Source organism: Vulpes vulpes, chromosome 15 (assembly GCF_048418805.1).
Source record: "Vulpes vulpes isolate BD-2025 chromosome 15, VulVul3, whole genome shotgun sequence".
Classification (NCBI taxonomy): domain Eukaryota; kingdom Metazoa; phylum Chordata; class Mammalia; order Carnivora; family Canidae; genus Vulpes; species Vulpes vulpes.
Window position 1 is genome coordinate 48,200,488 of NC_132794.1, and position 23,821 is coordinate 48,224,308.

Sequence of the window (23,821 nt, forward strand, 5' to 3'; positions counted from 1 at the left end):
CCAGTAGAGTTGCCTCTTTTATTATGATAAACGTATACTTAGTCTCTAACTTTCTAAAAACTTTTCCCCTAAAGTTTATCAACTAAAAGTTTGTTTCAATGAGACCAGAAAACTTCAGTTCCCCCAGACCTAACAGAATTTGACGCTTTATGATTTCATTCCTTGGGAACCCTGTCAACTCCCACATTGTCTCTGTGTCCATTTTTCCCCCAGCAACTGTGTCTGCGCACCTGAGGCAGAGCCTGAGGGGTGGAGATGACCCACTTCCATGGGCACCATGCAGTTATTGTGCAGAATTTCTAATGCTGAGCCTTCCCTTCTTCCCTAGAATTTTGAATGTCTTACTAAATATAGAAAGTTACCAGGGGTAGAGTGTCTGATACTGAGCCTGCAAGCCTTCAATTTTTAATAAACACCCTGGGGAATTTTGATGCATATTCCTCATAAGCCCATTTTAAACTCATGATTTACAGCAAGATAGAAATGACAAAGAGTCAGAAGTGGCGGTGGAAATACTGGTATCTGCTATTCCAGCAATCGTCTTGTCAGGGAGACTTAGCTGCAGGGCCCGGGTTCAAGGGCATGGAGAAACAAGCATGGATATGCTAAGTTCATGTAATGAAACACAGGCTGAGGCAGCCCCGGTGGCGCAGTGGTTTAGCGCCGCCTGCAGCCTGGGGTGTGATCCTGGAGACCCAGGATCGAGTCCCACGTCGGGCTCCCTGCATGGAGCCTGCTTCTCCCTCTGCCTGCGTCTCTGCCTCTCTGTCTCTCTGTGTCTCTCATGAATAAATAAATAAAATCTTTAAAAAAAAAAAAAAAAGGCTGTTTGAAGAGCAAAAAATAGGATCACATAGTTTCTGGTGAGAGGTCTTTTTTACTTTTATTTATTTTTTTTTTAATTTTTATTTATTTATGATAGTCACACAGAGAGAGAGAGAGGCAGAGACACAGGCAGAGGGAGAAGCAGGCTCCATGCACCGGGAGCCCGACGTGGGATTCGATCCCGGGTCTCCAGGATCGCGCCCTGGGCCAAAGGCAGGCGCCAAACCGCTGCGCCACCCAGGGATCCCGAGAGGTCTTTTTTAAACTTATTTTGACATAATTTCAGACTTAAAGTTGCAAGAATAGTACCAAGTGTTGCTATGTTCTTGATGTCTGAAATGTTAATGTTTTTGCCACATTTACTTTGGCCCTTCTCTATTTATATTTATATACATATATGCATCCATATAGGTATTGTATACATTTTGTTCCCTGAGAGTAAGTTGCAGAAATATGCCCCTTAACCCTAAATACTTCAGTGTTTGTTTTTGTTTTGTTTTACAATTTTATTTATTCATGGGATGTACAGAGAGAGAAAGGCGGAGACACAGGCAGAGGGAGAAGCAGGCTTCCTGCAAGGAGCCCAATGTGGGACTCGATTCTGGAACCCTGGGATCACCTCCTGAGCCAAAGGCAGACGCTCAACCGCTGAGCCATCCAGGTGCCCCTCAGCGTTTGTTTCTTAAAACAAAGTATGTTAGGGTCAGCTGCATGGCTGGCTCAGTTGGTAGAGCATGCAACTCTTGATCTCAGGGTTGAGAGTTCAAGCTCAATGTTGGACATAGAGCTTAAAATAAAACAAACAAAAATAGACCCACAAGACTTCTTGTTTGTTTGTTTTTAAGAGTTTATTTATTTATTCATGAAAGACACAGGCAGAAGGAGAGGCAGACTCCCTGCAGGGAGCCCCATGTGAGACTCGATCCCGATCCTGGTGCCCCAAGACCACTCCCTGAGCCAAAGGTGACACTCAACCACTAAGCCACCCAGGCGTCCCAACCCACAAGACTTTTTCTCACAAATATATGGGATACAAAATACAAAATCTCATTGGTATGGATTCATATTCCACATTGCAACTAACCTTTAAGAAACTACCACTTGTCAAGTGGTACTTAACATAGTATCAGAAGAATATCCAGTTACTTGAAAAGGCTTAGTATTACAGTACTCTCCTCCCTCAACTACCTGTTTGTAGCAAGATTTGTTTTCATCTATACTTCTATATCATAACATACTGTATGCAGAAGCAAATAACAGAATCCAGCTATCAGATATTAAGTAAATTGTGAAAATATCTCTTCTCACTATTTTTGTTTTAAAAATCTTAGCCATTTTTCATAAATTTATTAAACATACAAGAACATTGTTTTCTAGTATATCATTTTTTTAATGTTTTGATTGTAATATCTAATTGCCCATACTGATAAATAGAATGTAAACAAAAATGGGGGGAGGGTCCTCCATAATTTTTAAGAATATAGCAACCCTGAGACTAGAAGTGTGAGAATTGCTAAATGGTTCTATATATGACCTTATTTAGGTTTCATGATTTATTCTAGTCATGGCCATTAAAGCAAAGGAAAATCTTGGCTCTTGGATTTCATCCTGCTGTCTCTTTAGTCTACTATAGCCTGGAGTAGTTTAGTCTAACTTCAGTCTTCCTTTGTTTTTGAGGATGTTGCCCTTTCTCTCTCTGTGTGTGTGTGTGTGTGTGTGTGTGTGTGTGTGTGTGTTTTAAGATTTTTTTTTATTTATTCATAGAGACACACAGAGAGAGAGAGGCAGAGACACAGGCAGAGGGAGAAGCAGGCCCCATGCAGAGAGCCTGACATGGGACTCGATCCAGGGTCTCCAGGATCACGCCCTGGGCTGCAGGTGGCGCTAAACTGCTGCGCCACCAGGGCTGCCCTGTGTGTGTGTTTTTTGTTTAGACCTTTACTTTTTTTTTTTTTTTTTTAATTTTTATTTATTTATGATAGTCACACAGAGAGAGAGAGGCAGAGACACAGGCAGAGGGAGAAGCAGGCTCCACGCACCGGGAGCCTGACGTGGGATTCGATCCCGCCTGACGTGGGATTCGATCCCAGGTCTCCAGGATCGCGCCCTGGGCCAAAGGCAGGCGCCAAACCGCTGCGCCACCCAGGGATCCCAGACCTTTACATTTTTTAACACAGGCCAGTTGTAGGGTGTCTCTGCCTTGGTTTGTCTAATATGTGCTGAGGGTTAGATTTAGATCATGCACTTTTGGCAGAAATTCCACAGAGTGATTGTCAGTCATTGCCTCCAGAAGGCACAAGTCGTGGCTTGTTAGCAGCTTATCACTCTGCTGAGTTGCTTCTTTGTGAAGTTGTTTTTTTCTCTATTTTCTATTCCATTCCAAATACCCTGTTTTGCATGAAACTTTACCTTTCTGGTTTTAGAGCCAAGGTCTAAGCAGAAGCTCCAGCCCCTCCTGCTCTATCCAGTTATTCTTTTATGTTTTATGGATGCATTGGGAAACCTTCAGTATGAATGACATCTTTATAAGTAATATTCTTGAAAACCCACTTGGATTTTTTTTTTAAGATTTTATTTATTTATTCATAGAGACACAGAGAGAGAATGAGAGGCAGAGACACAGGCAAAGGGAGAAGCAGGCTCCATGCAGAGAGCCCGAAGTGGGACTCGATCCAGGGTCTCCAGGATCACACCCTGGGCTGTAGGCGGCGCTAAACCGCTGCGCCACCGGGGCTGCCCTTAAAGATTTTTATTTATTTATTTATTTGAGAGAGTGAGAGAGAGCATGAGCAGGGAGAAGAGTGAGAAGCGGGCTCCCTGCCAAGCAGGGAGGCTGATGTGGGGCTTGATGCCAGGACCCTGGGATCATGACCTGAACTGAAGGCAGACATCTAACTGACTAAACCACCCAGGTACTGCCCCCACTTTGATATTTTTAAGTAAATTGCCTCAAGTTGAAAAAGATACCAAAATATGGTTGTGAGGAAGAATAGCCGATACATAACACCATGATTTTAGCTGGATTTAAAAGAACAAAAACAAGTATGGAAGTGGAGGACCTGAGGAAATTTGCCAAAATGCTAATAGTAAGGATGTTTCTTAGGTGGGTGGCATTGTGGAATCTTTTTTTTTTTTTTTTTTTTTTTTTTTTTTTTTTTTAAGATTTTATTTTTAAGTAATCTCTCTCCCTAACTTGGGTCTCAGATCAAGAGTCGCATGCTCTACCAATTGAACCAGCCAGCCACCCCAGGATTTATAGGATTATTGTTCTAGTTACAATAACCTATTCATAGAAAAAGTTTTGAAAAAGTGTTCTTCCATTTCTCATATATTTACGTAACTTCTATACTGGAAGCATAAAATTTCTGCCTACTTGAAGCATATGATCTATGTAGTGATACTGTAACTCATTCTTTGTGCTCATTTTTTCTATCACCTTGGCAGACTCCATCACATGAAAATGCGCCCATGTTAACTTGTAGACCTTCTTTTTTTCTTTTAAGTTTTATTTCAGTCATCTCTACACCCACTGTGGAACTTGAACTCATGACCCTGAGACGAAGAGTTGTATACTCCGACTGAACAAGCTGGGCACCCCCAACTTCTAGATGTTTCTTAATAGGGAGAACTTGTTGCAAAATCTTTGATTAGTTCTGTATCTTTAGATTCAGGTAATGAAGATTCAAAGGTACCTGCAGAAAGAAAGAAGCCTCTCTACGCAGATGGGTTTTCCAAACCTGGAAAAAGTAAAAGAACTATAAGTGCTACTCCAAGTAAGTTTTACACACAAACAAAATAATAGTTGGCTGCTTAAGCTAATGCCAAATAGGCAGTGCACAAGAACAGCTAAAAGCTTGAATGCACTAACTGGGCCTTGCATCTTCATTCTCTCACTAGCTCTGAGACCACGGGCATCTTATCCTCAATCAGCCTGCTTCTTCGGTTTACAGTGGGAGTGGGTATACTACCTATTTCATTAGGTTGATACAGACATACCTGATGTTGCACCTTCAGTTCCAGATCACTGCAATAAAGCGATTACTGCAGAAAAGTCAGTCAAATGAATTTGTTTCCTCAGTGCATGTGAAAGTTGTGTTTGACACCATGCTGTAGTCTGTTAAGTGTGTGATCTTGTTCAAAAAACAATGCACATATCTTAATTAAAAAGTAAGCTATTAAATAAATAAATAAATAAATAAATAGTAAGTAATTGCTATAAAATGCTCCCCACCTGAGCTTTCAGCAGAGTGGTCCTTTTTTTTTTTTTTTTTTTTAAGATTTTATTTATTTATTCATAGAGACACAGAGAGAGAGAGAGAGAGAGAGAGAGAGGGGCAGAGACACAGGCAGAGGGAGAAGCAGGCTCCATGCAGGGAGCCCAATGTGGGACTCGATCCCAGGTCTCCAGGATCACGCCCCAGGCTGCAGGCAGCACTAAGCCGCTGCGCCACTGGGGCTGCCCCAGAGTGGTCCTCCTTTTGCTGGCCAAGGGTCTTGCCTCAGTGTTGATGGCTGCTGAGTGATGCGTGATGGTGGTTGCTGAACGTTGGGGTGGCTATGGCAATTTCTGAGAATAAGACAATGATGAAGTTTGTCACCATAGTTGACTTCCTTTCACAAATGATTTCTCTGTAGCATGCAGTGCTGTTTGATAGCATTTTACCTGCGGTAGAATTTCTTTCAAAACTGGAGGCCATCCTCTCAAACCCTGCCACTGCCTTATCAAGTATAAGTTTATGGAATATTCTAAACCCTTCATTGTCATTTCTTTTTTTTTTTTTTCTTTTTTTAGACATATTTTCTTTTTTTTTTTAATTATTTTTTAAGCCTTTTTTTTATTTTTATTTATTTATGATAGTCACACAGAGAGAGAGAGAGAGAGGCAGAGACATAGGCAGAGGGAGAAGCAGGCTCCACGCACCTGGAGCCCGACGTGGGATTCGATCCGGGGTCTCCAGGATCGCGCCCTGGGCCAAAGGCAGGCGCTAAACCACTGCGCCACCCAGGGATCCTATTCTAAACCCTTCATTGTCATTTCAGTAATCTTCACAGCATCATCACAAGGAGTAGATACCATCTCAAGAAACTATTTTCTTTGCTTATCCATAAGAAGCAACGCTTCATCCACTACAGTTTGATCATTTGGTCAAATGCATCTTGTAACAGAAGGCTGTCTCCTCTACATTAAAAATCTATTAATTAGTATAGTATCCACCTTCATTAATGATCTTAGCTAGATCTTCTGGATAACTTCTTGCTGCTTCTCTATCAGCACTTGCTGCTTCACTTTGTACTTTTATGTCATGGACTGTACATTAACCAACCTCTGCTAGATTCCAACTTTTCTTTTGTGGCTTCCTTAAGTCCTTCAGCCTTCACGGAATTAAAGAGCATTAGGGCCTTGCTATGGATTAGGCTTTGGCTTATGGGAATACAGTGGCTGATTTGATCTTTACACAGACCATTCAGACTTCATTTCAACAATAAGGCTATTTTGCTTTCTTACCATTCGGGTGTTCTCTGGAGTAGCATTTTAATCTCTTTCGTGAACCTTTCCTTTGCATTTACAACTTAGGCTGAAAATTAGGGGACCAGTTAGCTATCTTGGCTTTTGGCATGCCTTCCTTGCTAAGCTTAATCATTTCTAGCTTTTGATTTAAAGTGAGAGATATGCAACTCTTCATTTCACGTGAAGACTTAGAGGCAGGCTACTGTAAGAGAAGTCAGAATGTACCACATTTATTAAGTTTGCCATCTTATATGGGCACTGCCTGTGGTGCTCCAATGTAATTACAATATCAGTGACCATAGAGCACCATAGCAAATATATGACCACAGTGAAAAAGTTTGAAATATTGAACTAATTACCAAAATGTGATAGAGATATGAAGTGAGCCAATGCAGTAGGAAAGATGGTGCTTGACAAGGTTGCAGGAAACCTTCAATTTGTAAAAACGAAAGACAAAAACACCCAGTTTCTCAAAGTGCAATAAAACAAGGTATTCTTAAAAAAAAAAAAAAAAAAGCCAAGGTATTCTTGTATATAGAGACTATTTTTCAACTTCTGATTACCTAACATAGCAACTAGCACATGGCAGGTATTCAGTAAATATCCGAGAATGAATGTCTATAAAGTATTTGGAATGATGTCCACCTGTAGGGTTTTTTTTCTTAATTTTTTTTTAAGTACTCTCTACTCTCAACATGGGGCTTGAACTCATGACCTAGAAATCAAGTCCCATTCTCTACTGACTAAGCCAACCAGGCACCCTTAATTTTTTTTTTTCAATAATAAGTTTAAGATTCCATATTTTCTTTTAAAGATTGTATTTATTCATGAGAGACCCAGAGAGAGAGCAGCAGAGACAAAGAGGGAGAAGCACGCTCCCTGCAGGGACCCCAATGTGGGACTTAATCCCAGGACTCCAGGATCAAGCCGAAGGCAGGTACTCAACTGCTGAGTCACTCAGACATCTCGAGATTCCATATTTAAATATGTAATTTATTGTTCTCTATTGCCTGGCACATACAATGTTACGTGTTATTATGTTTATAGTACTTAAAGTGCTGCTCAGCATATATTAGAAAAGCATATGCTTAATATTTAGAATTTTTTTATTAAAAAAAATTTTTTAAGTGTTGTGTTTGTTTTCTTGTATGTGTGTTTGTGTGTTTGTTTTAGATAATCTCTACATCAGGGCAGCCTGGGTGGCTCAGCAGTTTAGCACCGCCTTCAGCCCAGGGCGTGATCCTGGAGCCCTGGGATCGAGTCCCACGTTGAGCTCCCTGCATGGAGCCTGCTTCTCCCTCTGCCTGTGTCTCTGCCTCTCTCTATGTCTCTCATGAATAAATAAAATATTTTTTAAAAAAAGATAATCTTTACATCCAACATTGGCTTAAACCCACAACCCCAAGATCAAGAGTCACACACTCCTCTGACAAGCTAGGCATCCCCAGTATATTCTTAATCAGAATAGCACAGAGCAGGGATCAGCAAATTGCTGCTCACCTTGGTCTGTCTTCCAACCCTTAAGCTAGGAATGGCCTTTATAGTTTTAGAGGATTGTATTAAAGAGATGTGGCTACAAAAGCTAAATAAAATATTTACTGTCTGACCCTTTACAAAAAAGGTTTGCCAATCCTTGTTATAAAGCTTTCTAAACATTAAAATATGTCAAATTTATGATTAGGTAAAGGCCATTTGATTAAGGTGAGGGGAGAGGACAAATCTGTAATTGTTCTGTGGACTAAACCAAGTTGTCAGTGGGGAAATGGACAGTGGAGACATGGTGTTTCATAGTTGATAAGATGAATATACTCTGTCCCTGAGTTTCCAAAAGCTAAAAGATTTGAAATTAGATTTTTAGCAAAGATGATGTTGAAGTTGAATATCAGGGATGCAGAGAAAAGAATAAGTATTAACAGAAAGACAAAAGGAAGGTGAGTAAATGTATTTGTCTTATTATTAATTGTCATATTTTGGGGAACATTCTAGACTTTAAGAAGCTTCATGAGGCTCGTTTTAAGGAAATGGAGTCCATTGATCAATATATTGAAAGGAAAAAGAAACATTTTGAAGAACACAACTCATTTAATGAACTGAAGGTATGCTGATAAAATTTTTTCTTTTTTCAAAGATTTGTTTGAGAGTGTGCCCTCAAGTAGGAAGGGCAGAGGGAGAAAGCATCCCAAGCAAGCTCAGTGCTAAGCTTGCTGATCTGAAGACCCTGAGATCACTACCTAAGCTGAAACCAAGAGTCAGATGTTCAATTAACTGCCACCCAGGCACCCCTAGAATTATGTTTTCATTGGGACTGAACTCTCTGATTTTAATACCTTAGCTAATACAGCCAGCTTTTTATTACCCTTCCAGTGGAATAGATTTGAGTTTAATTTATCTTTATTATCTGAAATCACTCCCCCCCACCACCATAAGAATTTTCAGAACCATCGAAATAAAATCAGGAGTCTTCGCTATAAAGAACTCCAAAGTGCCAATAAGCTCTGTTTTCAACATTCACACATTGTGTTTATTACTTTTGTTGAGGATGGACTGATTTATGGGTGAAGCCATCTTCTTTTCCTGGTCTCTCACCTAAAGGAAAAAGGAATGAATTGTAGTGGCTAACTTAGAGGCTTCCTGATAACTGAACTCCTGGGACCTTTCAGTCTAGGTCCTGCTCTACTCAAGGTCCCTTCAAGTAAGAAAAGGTGATGAAGTCAACCCTGACGTTGAATTAGCAGAGCAGTGAGTTGATACCATCCTTATGTTATGTTACATGGTATCTAGTGTTAAAGAGATCCCACATAGAAGACTGGGTAACATTTACTCCAGAATTTAATACATATAGCTTGCTTATTTCTCAAAAAGAATTGGAGGCGGGCAGCCCTGGTGGCGTAGCGGTTTGGCGCCGCCTGCAGCCTGGGGTATGATCCTGGAGACCAGGGATCGAGTCCCGCGTCGGGTTACCTTCATGGAGCCTGCTTCTCCCTCTCCCTCTGCCTGTGTCTCTGCCTCTCTCTCTCTGTCTATGAATAAATAAATAAAATCTTAAAAAAAAAAAAAAAAGGAAGAAGAATTGGAGGCAAGTCTGTGGTATTACAACACAAAACAGTATAAAGTTGATTTGAAAGAGGCAGAACATGACCACTGTTAGCAGGGACAGTAAGTATCTGCTACATCAGTCAGTTGAGTTTTAGGTTTTCTGATACAAACACCAGTACAAAAACACACTAGGTAATAAGTTTTAAATAATTTTTAAAGAAACATACACTATAAACTTCTTAAAGGCTGAATCTAGAGTAATAACATTTCATTTTAAGTCTTCATAAAACCCCTGCTAACATCGTTGAAGACACCATTTATGAACTAGCTAACAGCAACAAAGCCAAGCCATGGCATTTGAATGCCTCCATTCCTGCATACTAATCCAACAGCATGGATGGAAAATCAGAGAAGAGACACTCAGTGTGCCCATAGTAGTACTTTGTTAATATTAGTAAGGGCTAGGTATCACTGTATTGGCAGTGGAATACCTAGACAAGTGGCCCATGCTGAGGATTTATATAAAGTGGACCTATAGTTTCTTTTCTTTCGTATAAGAATGAGCTAGCAGCAAATATGCCTGAAGCAGGGCCACTCATTTTCCTTACCATGAAACTGAGTCTGCTTAAATACCTGATAGTCAAGTTTTCTATACTAATACGGGTGTTAGTTTCCCAGGAAAAAAAATGAGAGAATAAGTGTCTCAACCATAAACTTGAGTTTATAAATCCTGGAGATATGTTAAATAAATGAGTAGATTATCTTATTTTTTACCGATACCCCACCTGAATGAGCTTAGTTCTAAAATCTGAACCTGACTCCCCACTGTTTAAGGAATAGATCTATCAAATAGGTTATTGGGTATTATCTATTTGAAAACTGGAAAATAAAAAATTACAGTGACTTCACCATAGCTTATAGGAAGCTTTTCCTGACAGTTGACATATTTCAGGATTGGTCGTTGGATAGTATTGGATAATAAAGAGATCTTAGAATAATCCTGGCTTTGTTTTTTTTTTTTTTTTTTTTTTTTTAAGGTTCTTTTTTTTTTTTTTTTTTAATTTTTATTTATTTATGATAGTCACAGAGAGAGAGAGAGAGGCAGAGACACAGGCAGAGGGAGAAGCAGGCTCCATGCACCGGGAGCCCGATGTGGGATTCGATCCCGGGTCTCCAGGATCGCGCCCTGGGCCAAAGGCAGGCGCCAAACCGCTGCGCCACCCAGGGATCCCTAATCTTGGCTTTGACCTGTCTCTTTGATTTTCATGATTAGAGCTGGCAGATCTATTTGATTTAGTTGCCAAATGGCCCTCTACAAACATCGGAAACGTAGTGCCCCAAGATGCCTGATTATTTTGTCAATGGTAGGAATGATGAATTTTTTAGATCTTTAATATGATATGAAAAAAATTACAATTGACATTTCTTTGCTTATTCTAGGTTTATATGTTATAATTGGCTGGGATTTTTCTGTGAAATTTTTTTCTTAATTTTTTACCCATCTATTAACCATTTATATTAATGCTATCCTATATTACAAAAACTTTCCTACAATCTATCTTTTAACCATGTTAATGGTGTCTTTTATCTTGTGAAAGGTTTTTTCTTAAATTTATCCAATTTTTCCTTTTAAGGGTCTGAGGTTTCTTTTGTCATACCCTACCTGTTCTAAGATAATAAAAATAAGCTCTTACATTTATTTTTCCTGCTTTTATTATTTCCCCCTATAATTTTTTGGGGGAGGGGTACCATGGTATGATTGAGCTCTTTGCTTTGTTAGGATTGAACAGGAATTTTTTTTTTTTTTTTTGAACAGGATTTTTATTACTAAAAGATACTGGTTACATATGTTACTGACAAAATGAGTTAGTACTACTAGAATCAACGGTTTAATACTCAACCTGAAAAAAAGTCAAATAGTTAAGGGCTAGTAGACTCATTCCTGCATCGTAAGTAGCTTAAAACAAAGATGCAGAGTTGATGGTCCTGACACCAAGTGAACTGTGAAGAGAGACAGCATGGAAAGTGGGAATCTTAGAGGAGAGACAGGAGGAGGCATAAGAAGTGTGATTAAATAGAACAGTATGCTGAATACTTCTAACCTAACGCCGCCCCTAGATCCATGTGCATTTACTAAATAGTAATTTTTACCCATGTGTTTTAACTTTGTATCACATTAGAATCTCTTCTGCTTGTATGCTGAGAAGCTGACATTCTTCTCTGACTGCTTGTATTTCCTAGGACATAACCAGAATTTGTCAATGTCAGTAGACCCACCACTGTTGTTAGTTAGCAGAGTTGTATTATATTTCTTCTGCTTGCAAAAGCTGAAACCAGTGACAGGAAGACATTGTTATTCTTGTGCCCAGACAGTATATAAAAAATGATAACCTTAGTGGACCCTCTCCAGTCGTTTAATTATATATTTTTTAAGATTTTATTTATTTATTCATGAGAGACACAGAGGGAGAGAGGCAGAGACACAGGCAGAGGGAGAAGCAGGCTCCATGCAGGGAGCCCGATGTGGGACTCCATCCCAGGACTCCAGGATCATGCCCCGGGCTGAAGGCACGGCTAAACCGCTGAGCCACCCAGGGATCCCCCTCCAGTCATTTCAAAGGGAGAGTTCCTTCCCTCCCTATTTCTTTTGTTTTGTTTTTAAAAACTTTAAGAAGCCTTTGGGGGTGTCATGAGGATAAGAGTGGAATTATTTGTAGATTCCATGTGCTATTTATGTAATAGGTGGTTCTTTGAGTTTGTATTTAATAAACTGCTAATCACATTCTCATGTGTCTGTTCAGCCACATTCCTTAGTCAGAAAATCTCTGGGTTGTTTTTTTGTTTTTTTTTTAAGACTTTATTTATTCATGAGACAGGCAGAGAGAGAGGCAGAGACCTAGGCCGAGGAAGAAGCAGACTCCCTGTAGGGAGCCCAATCTGGGATTTGATCCCAGGACCCCGGTATCACTCCCTGAGCCAAGGGCAAGATGCTCAACTGCTGAGCCACCCAGGCGTCCCAATCCCTGGGTTCATGGCAGCTAGGAGAGGCTTTCTATAACCCATGACTCAGCACAACCAGAAGTTAATCATAACTTGGTCACCATATCAATACAGGTGCTAGGAACTGCGCAGCCCACCCGGCAGGTAGGAATAGGATGAGGCTGTAAGAAGGAAAGATAACAGGTGCAGTTAAAAATGGGGATAGAACAAGGAGATGAATGGGGGCACTCTGAGGACAGTGCTAAGAAGCCAAACTTGAGCATGGTTCCTGTGTCTTTCTGCAGAAGCAACCGGTCACCAAAGAAGTAGTGGTGACTCCAGTTCCTCTCCGGGGAAGGCTCCCTGAGGCTCGAACTCCCTCCAGCCAGCGCCACTCACAGGGCCAGCCCCTGGGCCCTACAGGCCAGAGCACCTTGTGTGGGAAGGGGTCTGCCAAGCGTTCCATTCTATCAGCAACTAAGATGAACGTCAGGTAAGGACTCCAAAATGTAATCAAGTACAAGGACCATTTCAAAGTTTTAATGCTTCTTGTGCATTTCAGGTGGATGACATCAAATATGTTTCTATGTTGATGAAAAAGAAGGCAAAAGAGGATCAGAATGGAGAGAAAATCAGATGGTTTTTATAACCTAATATTTTTTCTTTAAACTTGTATTGGATTTTCTTATCGAATATCCCTAAGCTCACATTTGGCTTAAATAAAGTATACATGGATATTCATTTTATTTGTTTAATGTATGCCTGTAAAGATATGTAAAGAGAAATTTTCCCATTGACTTAAATGTAAAGTTGAAGCTAAATTCCTGCAGAAAATTTCTTGATGCAATGAACTTAGTTAACTCATCCTAAAGTGGAAGTGTTGTAACCCAGTGGGTACTGCAGTATCCTAGCTATCCTATGCCCCACTGATCCCTCGATTTTTTTTTTTTTTTTTTTTTTTTGCTTGTACCTTGTCTGATAGCAGGGTAGCCCCCAACTATAACTATCCCAGAGATGAAGATCTTCAGGCCCCCTTTCTTTAATACAGAAATGTTATTCTCTCCTTTTTTTTTTTTTTTTTTTTTTTTTTTAAGATTTTGTGTGTCATCCTTGCACAGGGGCAATGCTAATCTTCTCTGTATGATTCCAATTTTAGAATATGTGCTGCCGAAGCAAGCACTTTAAGATTTTATTTATTTATTAGAGAGAGAGTATGAGCACAAATAGAGGGAGAGGCAGACTCCCACTGAGCAGGACCTGAGTAGAAGGCAGACGCTTAACTAACCGAGCCACCCCGGCACCCCTCTTTTTTTTTTTTTTTTTCCTTTAAAGCTTTTTTTTTTTTTTTTTTAAAAAGCTTTTATTTTTAAGTAATCTCTACACCCACTGTGGGGCTCAGACCTACAACTCCAAGATCAAGAGTTGCATGCTTACCAACTGAGCTAGCCAGGTGCTCCTAATCTCCTTTTCTTGAGTGCATTTGCAGCATCTAATAGTGAGGTGCCTGGTAACACTTGCCCAACACATTCAATTATTTGACAGTTTTTAGAAAAGCTTAAAAATGACCTTAAGTTTGGAATTCTATTTATTGAGTTAGAATTGAGTATGAAGTGCCTCTACTTGGCAGTTCTGATTGTATTTAATAGTATTTAAGAACACCATGGTTGGGGCAAGTCCTTGCTCCACTGCAGTGTACAGAACAGCCTGGCTTTCATGGCACCTCTCGTAATATGCAGTTGTCTTAACTGGGTTGTAGAATATTTCATAATAATTTTGGGTGTTGATTCAGGATTACCACCACATTTTCGTTACAAGTCCAGAAGTTCTCTTCTGTTAACCTCACAGCCACACCATGTAGATCTGTCCTTCCTGACTTTCACTGACTCTAAGACACCATCAGCTGGATAATCACCATTATTTTATGAACCACTGAGAAGAATCACTGCCAACTATGACGTGTTTGTTACTAATTACAGAACACATCCCAATTTCACACATTAAAATGCAGAGAAACTATGCATCTTAATCAATGAGATAAACTTATGGCAATTTGCTAGGAGAATGGGCTTATGGACTTTTTTCTTTTTTAACATTTTATTCATCGCAGAGACATAGGCAGAGGGAGAGGTAGGCTCCCTGTAGAGAGCCCATTGTGGGACTGATCACAGGACCCTGGGATTATGCCCCGAGCCAAAGCAAATGCTCAACCATTGGGCAACCCAGGCATCCCCTTATGGACCATTTAAATGAATGACCATCTACTAGGAAGACATAAGGTCTATTCCCATCACTTCCTGGGCATAGCAGTCTCCTGTTCCCTCTGATAAGCCGTCACCAGAAGAGAAAGAGGGGAGTGCTCAGAGTACCTCCTAAACTGTAATTTGAGCCCCACAGTCTTGTCCTGTCATTGGCCAAGGCAAGGAGAGCAGAGAAGACAAAACCATATTTTACAAATAAAGTGTTGTAAAATGTTTATTCTGCAAAAGTGGTTTATTCACGTAAGCTTGCTACAAGTTACTCATGACACAAGCACTCATGTTTGGTACTCTACTGTCCTGTTTAGGTTTTCAGCTGCTACCAAAGATAATGAACATAAGCGTTCACTGACCAAGACTCCAGCCAGAAAGTCTCCACATGTGACCGTATGTGGGAGTACCCCAAAAGGCCAGGCTGTGCTCGGGACATGCAAGTTAAAGACCGCAAAGGGGAATTCTGCTTCTGGTAAAACAAAAGAAAAACCCTGGTTCATCTTTAAGCCATGTAACTTCCTGAAATTATTCAGTGTATTTGTTTACTTAAAGCCTCTCTCCATAACTATAAAATCAAAAGCAAAAAGTTCGCCATAGCATATTTTTCATTTTATATTGGTGAGGAAAATGCCAGAGACCTAAACAAAAAAACTGGTGTCTAGGCAGCCCAGGTGGCTCAGCGGTTTAGTGCCACCTCAGCCCAGGGTGTGATCCTGGAGACCCGGGATCGAGTCCCACGTCAGGCTCCCTGCATGGAGCCTGCTTCTCCCTCTGCCTGTGTCTGCCCCTGCCCCCTGTGTTTCTCATGAATGAATAAAAAAGTCTTAAAAAAAAAAAAAAAAAAACAACACCTGGTGTCTGCCTGATGACTCCATCTTGTCTATGAGGAGTCCTAAGATGGTGACTCTCCCTGAAGAGCATTCAGCCCCTTCAGGACTCCGGGATTAGATGGAGGATCACAATATTCATTACAGCCTCTGATTGGTCCTCCAAGACTATGAAGCTAATAGGATCCCAGAGTTTGTGGAATAAATGCTACACTATAGACTGTGTAAACCAGAATAAGCCAAATGGATACTCTTCTACATACAGTCTACTTAATCATCACCTACAATGACCAGGTGGGCTTTCAAAAGAATACTGCAGTAGCAGTACAAATTTTAAATAAAAATAAAAACCAGCAGATTAAGGCCTATATTAGAACTGAGTAGGTCAAAATTCTTGAGAGTCCTATTGAAACCATCGAGCAAGAGCCTTGATCACATAAAGGCTCTCCAGTTTTCCTGAGACTACAGCAATCCAGCAGGAGCTTCTGACCAGAGGAGAGTACAGTGTCAATAATGAGTGTGAGGCTCTATGAGGGTTTCTTCATACCTTAAAGATAGAAGAGACTGACAGCCCACATTTTAAGCAAGGCCAGAGGTGGTGGAAACAGTAAATTTATGCGATTCTTTCTCTAAATGAGCTCTTTCATTCCCACCCTAACCTTTAATCTTAACAATACCAGCAAGCAAACATTCCATGTAACATTCTATATCTCCCTACAGTATGGGAAGAAAGGGGCCTGGGCAGAAAACAGTGCTAAAAGTGGAGTGGACTTGCCTAAGATAGGACTGTTATTTTACAGAGAGCTGGGGTCACTGGGTAGCAGCCATTTACCTCGTAATGAGAAAGGACTCACAAATGCTCACAGAGGACTTGAGGCAGAAACTAAATGTTTACCATATTCTGACTTTTCTCCTTGTGGTAATTCAGAGGTGTGCCCAGTTAGGATGGGATAGTTTTTTTCCCCAATTATCAGATAAGAACTTTATGTAAAGGAAACCAATTGTATGATTTTTTTCCCCCCATGATTTGCTTTCATTCACTCAGCATAATGTTTGAAGAATCATCCATATTGACAAATGAGCTATAAAATGTATTCATTTTCATTGATATGGATATATTTCAATTTATGCATTTTAATGCTTATTGACCATGTGGATATTTCCAACTTTTATTATTATACTGTTGTGACCATTCTTAACTATGTCTCCTGTACACATGTAAAAGCTTCTCTAGACCTAGGATGGATGAGCTGGAGTGTGTAGCAAGGTTGCAGTTACTCTACAGGTTGAATTATACTTATTTAAAATTGGCGTTATAGACAGCCCCAGTGTTCCCCTCCCTACTGTCACCTGATAGCAACGCAATGGGATTGCTTAAGCACAAGGGTTTTGTGCTTTTCTGATTTAACTGAGGGGTCCTAGGTCTTGGTTACTTCTTCATATATACATGCAAGTGCTAACATTCAACAGTAGTCTGTGATGGGAAAGAATTACAAAATAGGCCCAATATATGATGCCCAACTGTAGCAAAAATTTGGCTTTACTTGAATCCTACCATCCTGGTATATTAACTTTAAATATGTGAATTTTTGTACCATAAATAACTGCTTTTATTAAATAACAACCAGAGCCACATATCTTTTCATCTGTATGTGGTTAGGTTCCTTGCAGGCTTTGTTATCTGTATGAATGAAAATGTTACTAATATATTTTTAAAGGGTAAATAATATCAGGGACACAGCCTAAAAATTTACCCAGTCAATTATTTAAACAGGATTTTCAACTCCCAGCTGATTCCTAAGGAAAAAAACCTAATATTGAGACTGTTTGGGGAGCTCACAAGAGAAGCAAGTCTTGGTGGTTAGATTGCCTTCGTTATTCTTTTCTTCTTTTTAACCCTACATGGTTGAGACTGTCCATATAGATGATATATTTAAGACTGAGAAGTGGTACTTCATTTTTTTTTTTTCCTAATTAAGCCCTGGGGTTTTGTTCCTTGGTTTTATAGTTGTTACCCCATTCAAATTGACAACTGAGGCAGCACAGACTCCAGTCTCCAACAAGAAACCGGTGTTTGATCTCAAAGCAAGTCTGTCTCGTCCCCTCAACTATGAGCCACACAAAGGTACGTGCCAATGTTCTTAGAAAGCCGTGCCAAAGACTTAGGATTAAATAGTTCTACATCTCAGGATGTGAAAGATTCTAGTGCCTCAGTGGAAAGCCATACTGAATCACCTAGAATTTCTTCCCCCGGCTCCACATGACCCATAATTTAAAAAACTATCCACTAAGCAAATACTAAATAATGATTCACTTACATTTCTGTTAATCAAAGACCTAACTTCTAATCAGTGTTATAGCAAAGAAATAATAGCAGGCAAAATCAAGAAATTTGGAAATTGGCCTATGGGCAAATTAATGTTTTCTTTACAACTTTCAAAGGATCCCAGGCTGGAATCCACCCAGTCCAACAACCTGGGAATTTATTGGTCATATAAATGCCCATATAAATTGGGCATGTATTAAAGTATCTGTATATCCAGCTAAAATACCAATACTAAAAAAAAAATAATGATAAAATAAAATACCAATACTAAAAAAACATTTTTAAAAACAACCAATATGGGCAGCCTGGGTGGCTCAGCGGTTTAGTGCCGCCTTTGGTGGAGATCCAGGAGACCCAGGATCAAGTCCCACGTCAGGCTCCCTGCATGGAGCCTCCCTGTGCCTCTCTGCCTCTCTGCCTCTCTCTCTCTCTCTCTCTCTCTCTCTCTCTCTGTGTATGTGTGTGTGTCTCATGAATAAATAAATAAGATCTTTAAAAAAAAAAAATCTTAAAAAAAAAAATACTTCAGGTGGTTTTTTTGTGATTCTAGAATTACTTTAAAACAAGATGATTTCCCATAAATCATATTCTTCTAACAGTGTTTATCTTTAAATTACATTAATGAAACAAATATAATGAAAAATCTTATTTTGAAGTAAGAATCAATTGTAGTACAAAAACAAAACTTCTTTCTTCACACACCACACTGCTCCCTCTGCCTGGTTTTCCTATACATGGCCCTGGCACATATTACTAAGTTGTCAGGGAGAAACCTGGGCGTCATCTGGCTCCTTCTCTCAGACCCCATACCTAGTCCATCACTTAGTCTTTTCAGCTCTACCTCTGAAATAGATTTTTTTTTTTTTTAAGTTTTTATTTATTCGGGATCCCTGGGTGGCTCAGCAGTTTAGTGCCTGCCTTCAGCCCAGGGTGTGATCCTGGAGTCCTGGGATCAAGTCCCACATCGGGCTCCCTGCATGGAGCCTGCTTCTCCCTCTGCCTGTGTCTCTGCCTCCCTCTCTGTGTCTCTCATGAATAAATAAAATCTTTTTTTTTTTTTTTTAAGATTTTATTTATTTATTCATGAGAGACATACAGAGAGAGGCAGAGACACAGGCAGAGGGAGAAGCAGGCTTCATGCAGGGAGCCTGACATGGGACTCGATTCCAGGATCACATCCTGGCGCTAAACCACTGAGCCAGCGGGGCTGCCCCCCTAGAAAAGTTCATGCCCATACCAGGTGCTCAGAAAGTATTTGGGGAATGATTCTGGCCACAACTAACTTCTAATAGAAAATCTGGCTGAGAGCTTCATCTGTACTGCTTATTATTTTTATACCCTAGACAAGTCATTTAGTGTGTTAAGGAAAAGAAAACAAATATTACATCAGCAGTGTGAAAGTCCTTTTTATAAAATGGGAAACTGCAAATAATCTTTGGCACTCAAAGAGAGCTCATAGGGGCAGTCCGGTGGCTCAGCGGTTTGGCGCCACCTTCGGCCCAGGGCGTGATCCTGGGGACCCGGGATTGAGTCCCGCGTCGGGCTCCCTGCCTGGAGCCTGCTTCCCTCTCTGCCTGTGTCTCTGCCTCTCTCTCTATGTCTCTCATGAATAAATAAAAATCTTAAAAAAAAAAAAAAAACTCATAAACTAAACAAAAGCAATATGTAAACATCTGGAAATTTGGTTCCAGGTCTAAAGCTAATAAAATCCACTTATTCCATTCCAAATACATTTTACTAGGGAACAGTAATAACAAATTGCTCAGATGAAATCCTTTAATATTAAATACCTAGAAACCTTGAGGGATGCCTGGGTGGCTCAGTAGTTGAGCATCTGCCTTTGGCTCAGGTCATGATGCCGGGGTCCTGGGATCAAGTCCCATATCGGATTCCCTGCAGGGAGCCTGCTTCTCCCTCTGCCTATGTCTCTACCCCTCTCTCTGTGTGTCTCATGAATAAGTAAATAGAATCTTTAATAAAAATAAGTAAATAATAAACAACTTTGGGATAAACTACTTGGTTGTGATGACTTTTTTTTAATGTGCTATGTAATTGGATTTAGTATTAAGATTTTTTTAATAGCATTAAAACTGTGAGTTGGGGATCCCTGGGTGACTCAGCGGTTTGGTGCCTGCCTTTGGCCCAGGGCGCGATCCTGGAGTCCCGGGATGGAGTCCCATGTCAGGCTCCCTGCATGGAGCCTGCTTCACCCTCTGCCTGTGTCTCTGCCTCTCTCTCTCATGAATAAATAAATAAATCTTTAAAAAATAAAAAATAAAACTGAATTTCCAAGGATTAACAAGTAAAACACACATGGCGCCTGGGTGGCTCAGTTGGTTAGGCGTCCGACTCAATTCAGGACAAGATATCAGGTCGTGAGATTGAGTCTTGCGTCCGGCTCTGGGCTCAGCACCATGTGATTAAGATTCTTTCTCCCTTTCCTTCTGCCCAACCAGCCTGTGTATGCATGTATGTTCTGTCTCTTAATAAATCTTTTTTAAAAAACTTTATTTTTAGGGGAAAAAAGTATAACTTACATCATTTATATTTGTGGACTATGAAATTAAAACTAATACAATTATACTGGCAAATGTCTATAAAGTATAAATATTGGTAACAAGCAAATAACCTCAAATGAGTAAAATTGGGAATATAAATAGAAAAATCTTAAATCTTTGTCGCTCCTAAACTAGGCAAACTGAAACCATGGGGTCAACCTAAAGAAAATAGTTCTCTCAAGCAACATGCCAACAGAGTTAGCTTCCACAAGAAAACTTATAAACAACCTCCTCTCCAGACTCGGTGAGTATATAATTAACCAGTTCTATAGTTCTTTTAATTTTAAAAGACTATATTTAAAAGCAAAGCCTCTGAAGTACAGAGAGTTTCAGTAATAGTGGTGTTTAAGAAAAAGGGAGTCATGGGGAAAAAAAAGGGGGGGAGTCATGGAATCATATCTAGAACTTCATAAAGGTACATGTGCCTAGGCCCCACTGCAGTGGTTTCTAATTCAGCAATTGGGAGGTGGGGTCCAAGCAGCTGTACGGTTTCCAAAGCTCTATAGGTAATTCAGGAGGGAACCCTGTTCTTACATGACCTACCATCCCAGCATATCTGGCTATCCCTCCAGACACCAATCCAAGTGCCCAGATGTAAATTCTTCACTCCCAGGGAAATCAGGCTTCAAGACCCTACCCCAGAAGAAATCCCCACCTGATCCTTAGAGGCTTCCTTCTGCATGTGAAAACCAAGTTAAAGCCAGAGCTTGCTGTGGGGTGTAGCTGGTCCTGATCAAGTTGATTCCCTGCATAAAACCATCCTAATACAGGATTACCCATCATTTGACTTCCTGTATCCAGCTGCCACCAAGACATTCAGTAACTATATTTGCCATTAAGATTGTTACCATAGGGTTGCTTGGCTGGCTCAGTCAGAACATGCAACTCTTGTTCTTGGGGCTGAGTTCAAGCCCCACATTGGGTATAGAATCCTTGATGAATTGTTTTTAAGTTTTATTCAATATAATCCTAGCCCCCCTAAACCCCTCCTACCAATCCCTAATCCCTTCCAGAAAGATACAGTGGCTTAAGTCGGCAGAACCTGGTTCTAATTCCAGCACTTCCACTAGACTACATGATTTTGAGCCTGACTTTTGACTTCCAAAGGAGAGATTTCTCATTTAAAACAAATTAAGGTACTGAGGTGCCTTTTGTTCCAGTTCCATGCTTAATTTTAGAATGCTGCATTAACATAAAAAGGGAAATACCAGTTTGTAGCCCTGTAACACAAGTGACTTACAGGTGTGGCTTCCACAGACAGCCCACTAGCTAGAACACAGTGTTCTGTAAGAATATTTTATACAAGTATCTGGATTTCAGTTTAAGCTTGGACATTAGTCTGATGACAGGTGCTTTAAAGTGGACTCTTATGGAGCTTCACTAGAGCCTAATGAGTACCTGTACCTCTTTAGGGAAGAGCAACGGAAGCAACATGAACAAAGACGAAAGGAGAAGAAAGCAAAGGTTTTGGGAGCTCGAAGAGGCCTCATTATGGCTGAAGATTAATTTTTTAGCATCCTGTAAATATTACTTCATTCTGAACCCTTTCTTTAATGTAAATATTTTTCTGTCTTCTTCACTTCAGTTAAGACTTTCTTCTGCTGTTTGTTGTTCACTATCTATGTAGTGTTGGGGGTTCTTCACAAGCTGCATCTCTGAAAAGACCTTATTAACCTTAACGCTCAGATTCTTTGAAATGGTTTTTTCCTAAGTGTACAATTCAGTTTTCTGAGACTCATCCTATATATAACCTTGACTTAGATTTTTAATGTCTAGTTTCCTCTGCTGACAGGACTGGAATCCTCTTCTAGACAGAAGCATTGACCTGATGGTAGGTAATTCTACAAGCCTTAGTAGAACTTGACCAATAAAAAGCTGAGAAGGCCACCTCTTCCTCCTCTAGAGAACCATAGTCTTACTGAAATGGGGAGCCATACACGTCGGTACTGGCATATTCTACCTGTGTGACGTGGTTTATTACCTATGCAGGTCTGTTCAGATCACCCGATGTAATCACCATCTATCACTCAATATATTCTTAAAAATTCCATAGCTCATTCTAGCCTTATTTAAAAAATACCCAGGCCTATATTGAAACCGGAGGGTTGCTGCTTCAAGGGTCAGTATACTCTGTCAGTTAGATCTTACTTGTTTTATGGGAAAGACCAGAGTTGTTCAGCATTACAGCCATGTTTGTTGCCCCTAAGTGGAGCTTCTGGGCTTTGTACTGATGAAGATTTTCATAAATGGTAGATTTTTTGCAAATAAATTGACATCCGGATTGAGTTGAGCAGCTAAGACTAACACCAGTTGACTTGTACTCTCTGTGCATCCTGTCCTACTTCTTCTCACGCGAAGAATAAATGAGCATATCGTCCTGATATTTTTCGCAGCACGTATCCGACTCTTATTCTTAGATCTGTGAGCTCACAGAACATTGGCATACTCCTGGGTGCTGAATAAATTCATATTTTGCTATTAGGCAGAGATCAGTCAATTAAATCACTGTCAAACTGCTGCTGGGAGGGTAAAAGATAGAATCACTTTGGGAAACAGGTTGGTAGTTTTTTTTTTTTTTTAATTTTTTTTATTATTTATTTATGATAGTCACAGAGAGAGAGAGAGGCAGAGACACAGGCAGAGGGAGAAGCAGGCTCCATGCACCGGGAGCCTGATGTGGGATTCGATCCCGGGTCTCCAGGATCGCGCCCTGGGCCAAAGGCAGGCGCCGAACCGCTGCGCCACCCAGGGATCCCAGGTTGGTAGTTTTTTAAAGTTAAATATGTCTACCACATTACCCAGCAAAGGCATGGGTCACACTGAAGCACAAGCAGCACATGACCTCCTACTCCTAGGTATGTACCCAAGGGAAATAGAAGCACGTGTCCACATAAGAACTTGTACACAGATATTTACAGGAGCATTATAGCCAAAAAATGGAGAAAATCCAGCTGTCCATTAATAGATTAAAAATGATGCACAGGGCAGCCTGGGTGGCTCAGCGGTTTAGTGCCGCCTTCAGCCCAGGGCATGATCCTGGAGACCCGGAATCGAGTCCCATGTCGGGCTCCCTGCTTATCCCTCTGCCTGTGTCTGTGCCTCTCTCTCTCAGTCTCTCATGAATAAAATCTTTAAAAAAAAAAAAAAATACTAATGTTACAGCATGGATGAATCTCAGACATTATGCTACGTGAAAAGCCGCCAGACATAAAAGATTACATATGACTATTTATAGGACATATCCAGAGAAACTAAACCTATGGAGAAAGTAGATCAGTAGATATCTGGGGCTGGAGGTGGTGGGAGTTAAAAATGCCTGCAAAGGGGCATTAACATTGCTTCTAGGCCAGATTGAAATTTTCTAATATTATGGTAAAAACTGACAATTCCAGTACCAGAAAGTCACTGAATTGTATAGCAACCTTTAGCAATCTCCTTTCCTCAAATGGTGGATTAGAAAACACAAACCTACAAGGAATAGAGTAGGGAAAATGGTATCAATAGTCCTCTTC

At 40.3% G+C, this 23,821-nt stretch overlaps 1 protein-coding gene and 1 non-coding gene across 6 annotated transcripts in view; one reads left to right on the forward strand and one right to left on the reverse strand.

Annotated features, from left to right (window-relative positions):
• Positions 1 to 22,690, forward strand: part of NUSAP1 (nucleolar and spindle associated protein 1) — a 78,542-nt gene extending 55,852 nt beyond the window's left edge. For all 5 annotated transcript variants that reach the window (XM_072738308.1, XM_025998499.2, XM_025998502.2 and 2 more), the window contains 7 exons: positions 4,491 to 4,598; positions 8,321 to 8,430; positions 12,655 to 12,842; positions 14,913 to 15,070; positions 17,434 to 17,550; positions 20,445 to 20,553; positions 21,722 to 22,690. In XM_072738308.1, the coding sequence (XP_072594409.1) occupies positions 4,491 to 4,598; positions 8,321 to 8,430; positions 12,655 to 12,842; positions 14,913 to 15,070; positions 17,434 to 17,550; positions 20,445 to 20,553; positions 21,722 to 21,815 (884 nt within the window). In that variant the 3' untranslated portion in view covers positions 21,816 to 22,690. The remainder of the gene's footprint in view (positions 1 to 4,490; positions 4,599 to 8,320; positions 8,431 to 12,654; positions 12,843 to 14,912; positions 15,071 to 17,433; positions 17,551 to 20,444; positions 20,554 to 21,721) is intronic.
• LOC112920104 (U6 spliceosomal RNA) lies at positions 13,423 to 13,529 on the reverse strand. Its single transcript, XR_003235025.1, has one exon. It is a non-coding gene; the product is annotated as a U6 spliceosomal RNA (small nuclear RNA).
• Positions 22,691 to 23,821: the final 1,131 nt, after the last annotated feature.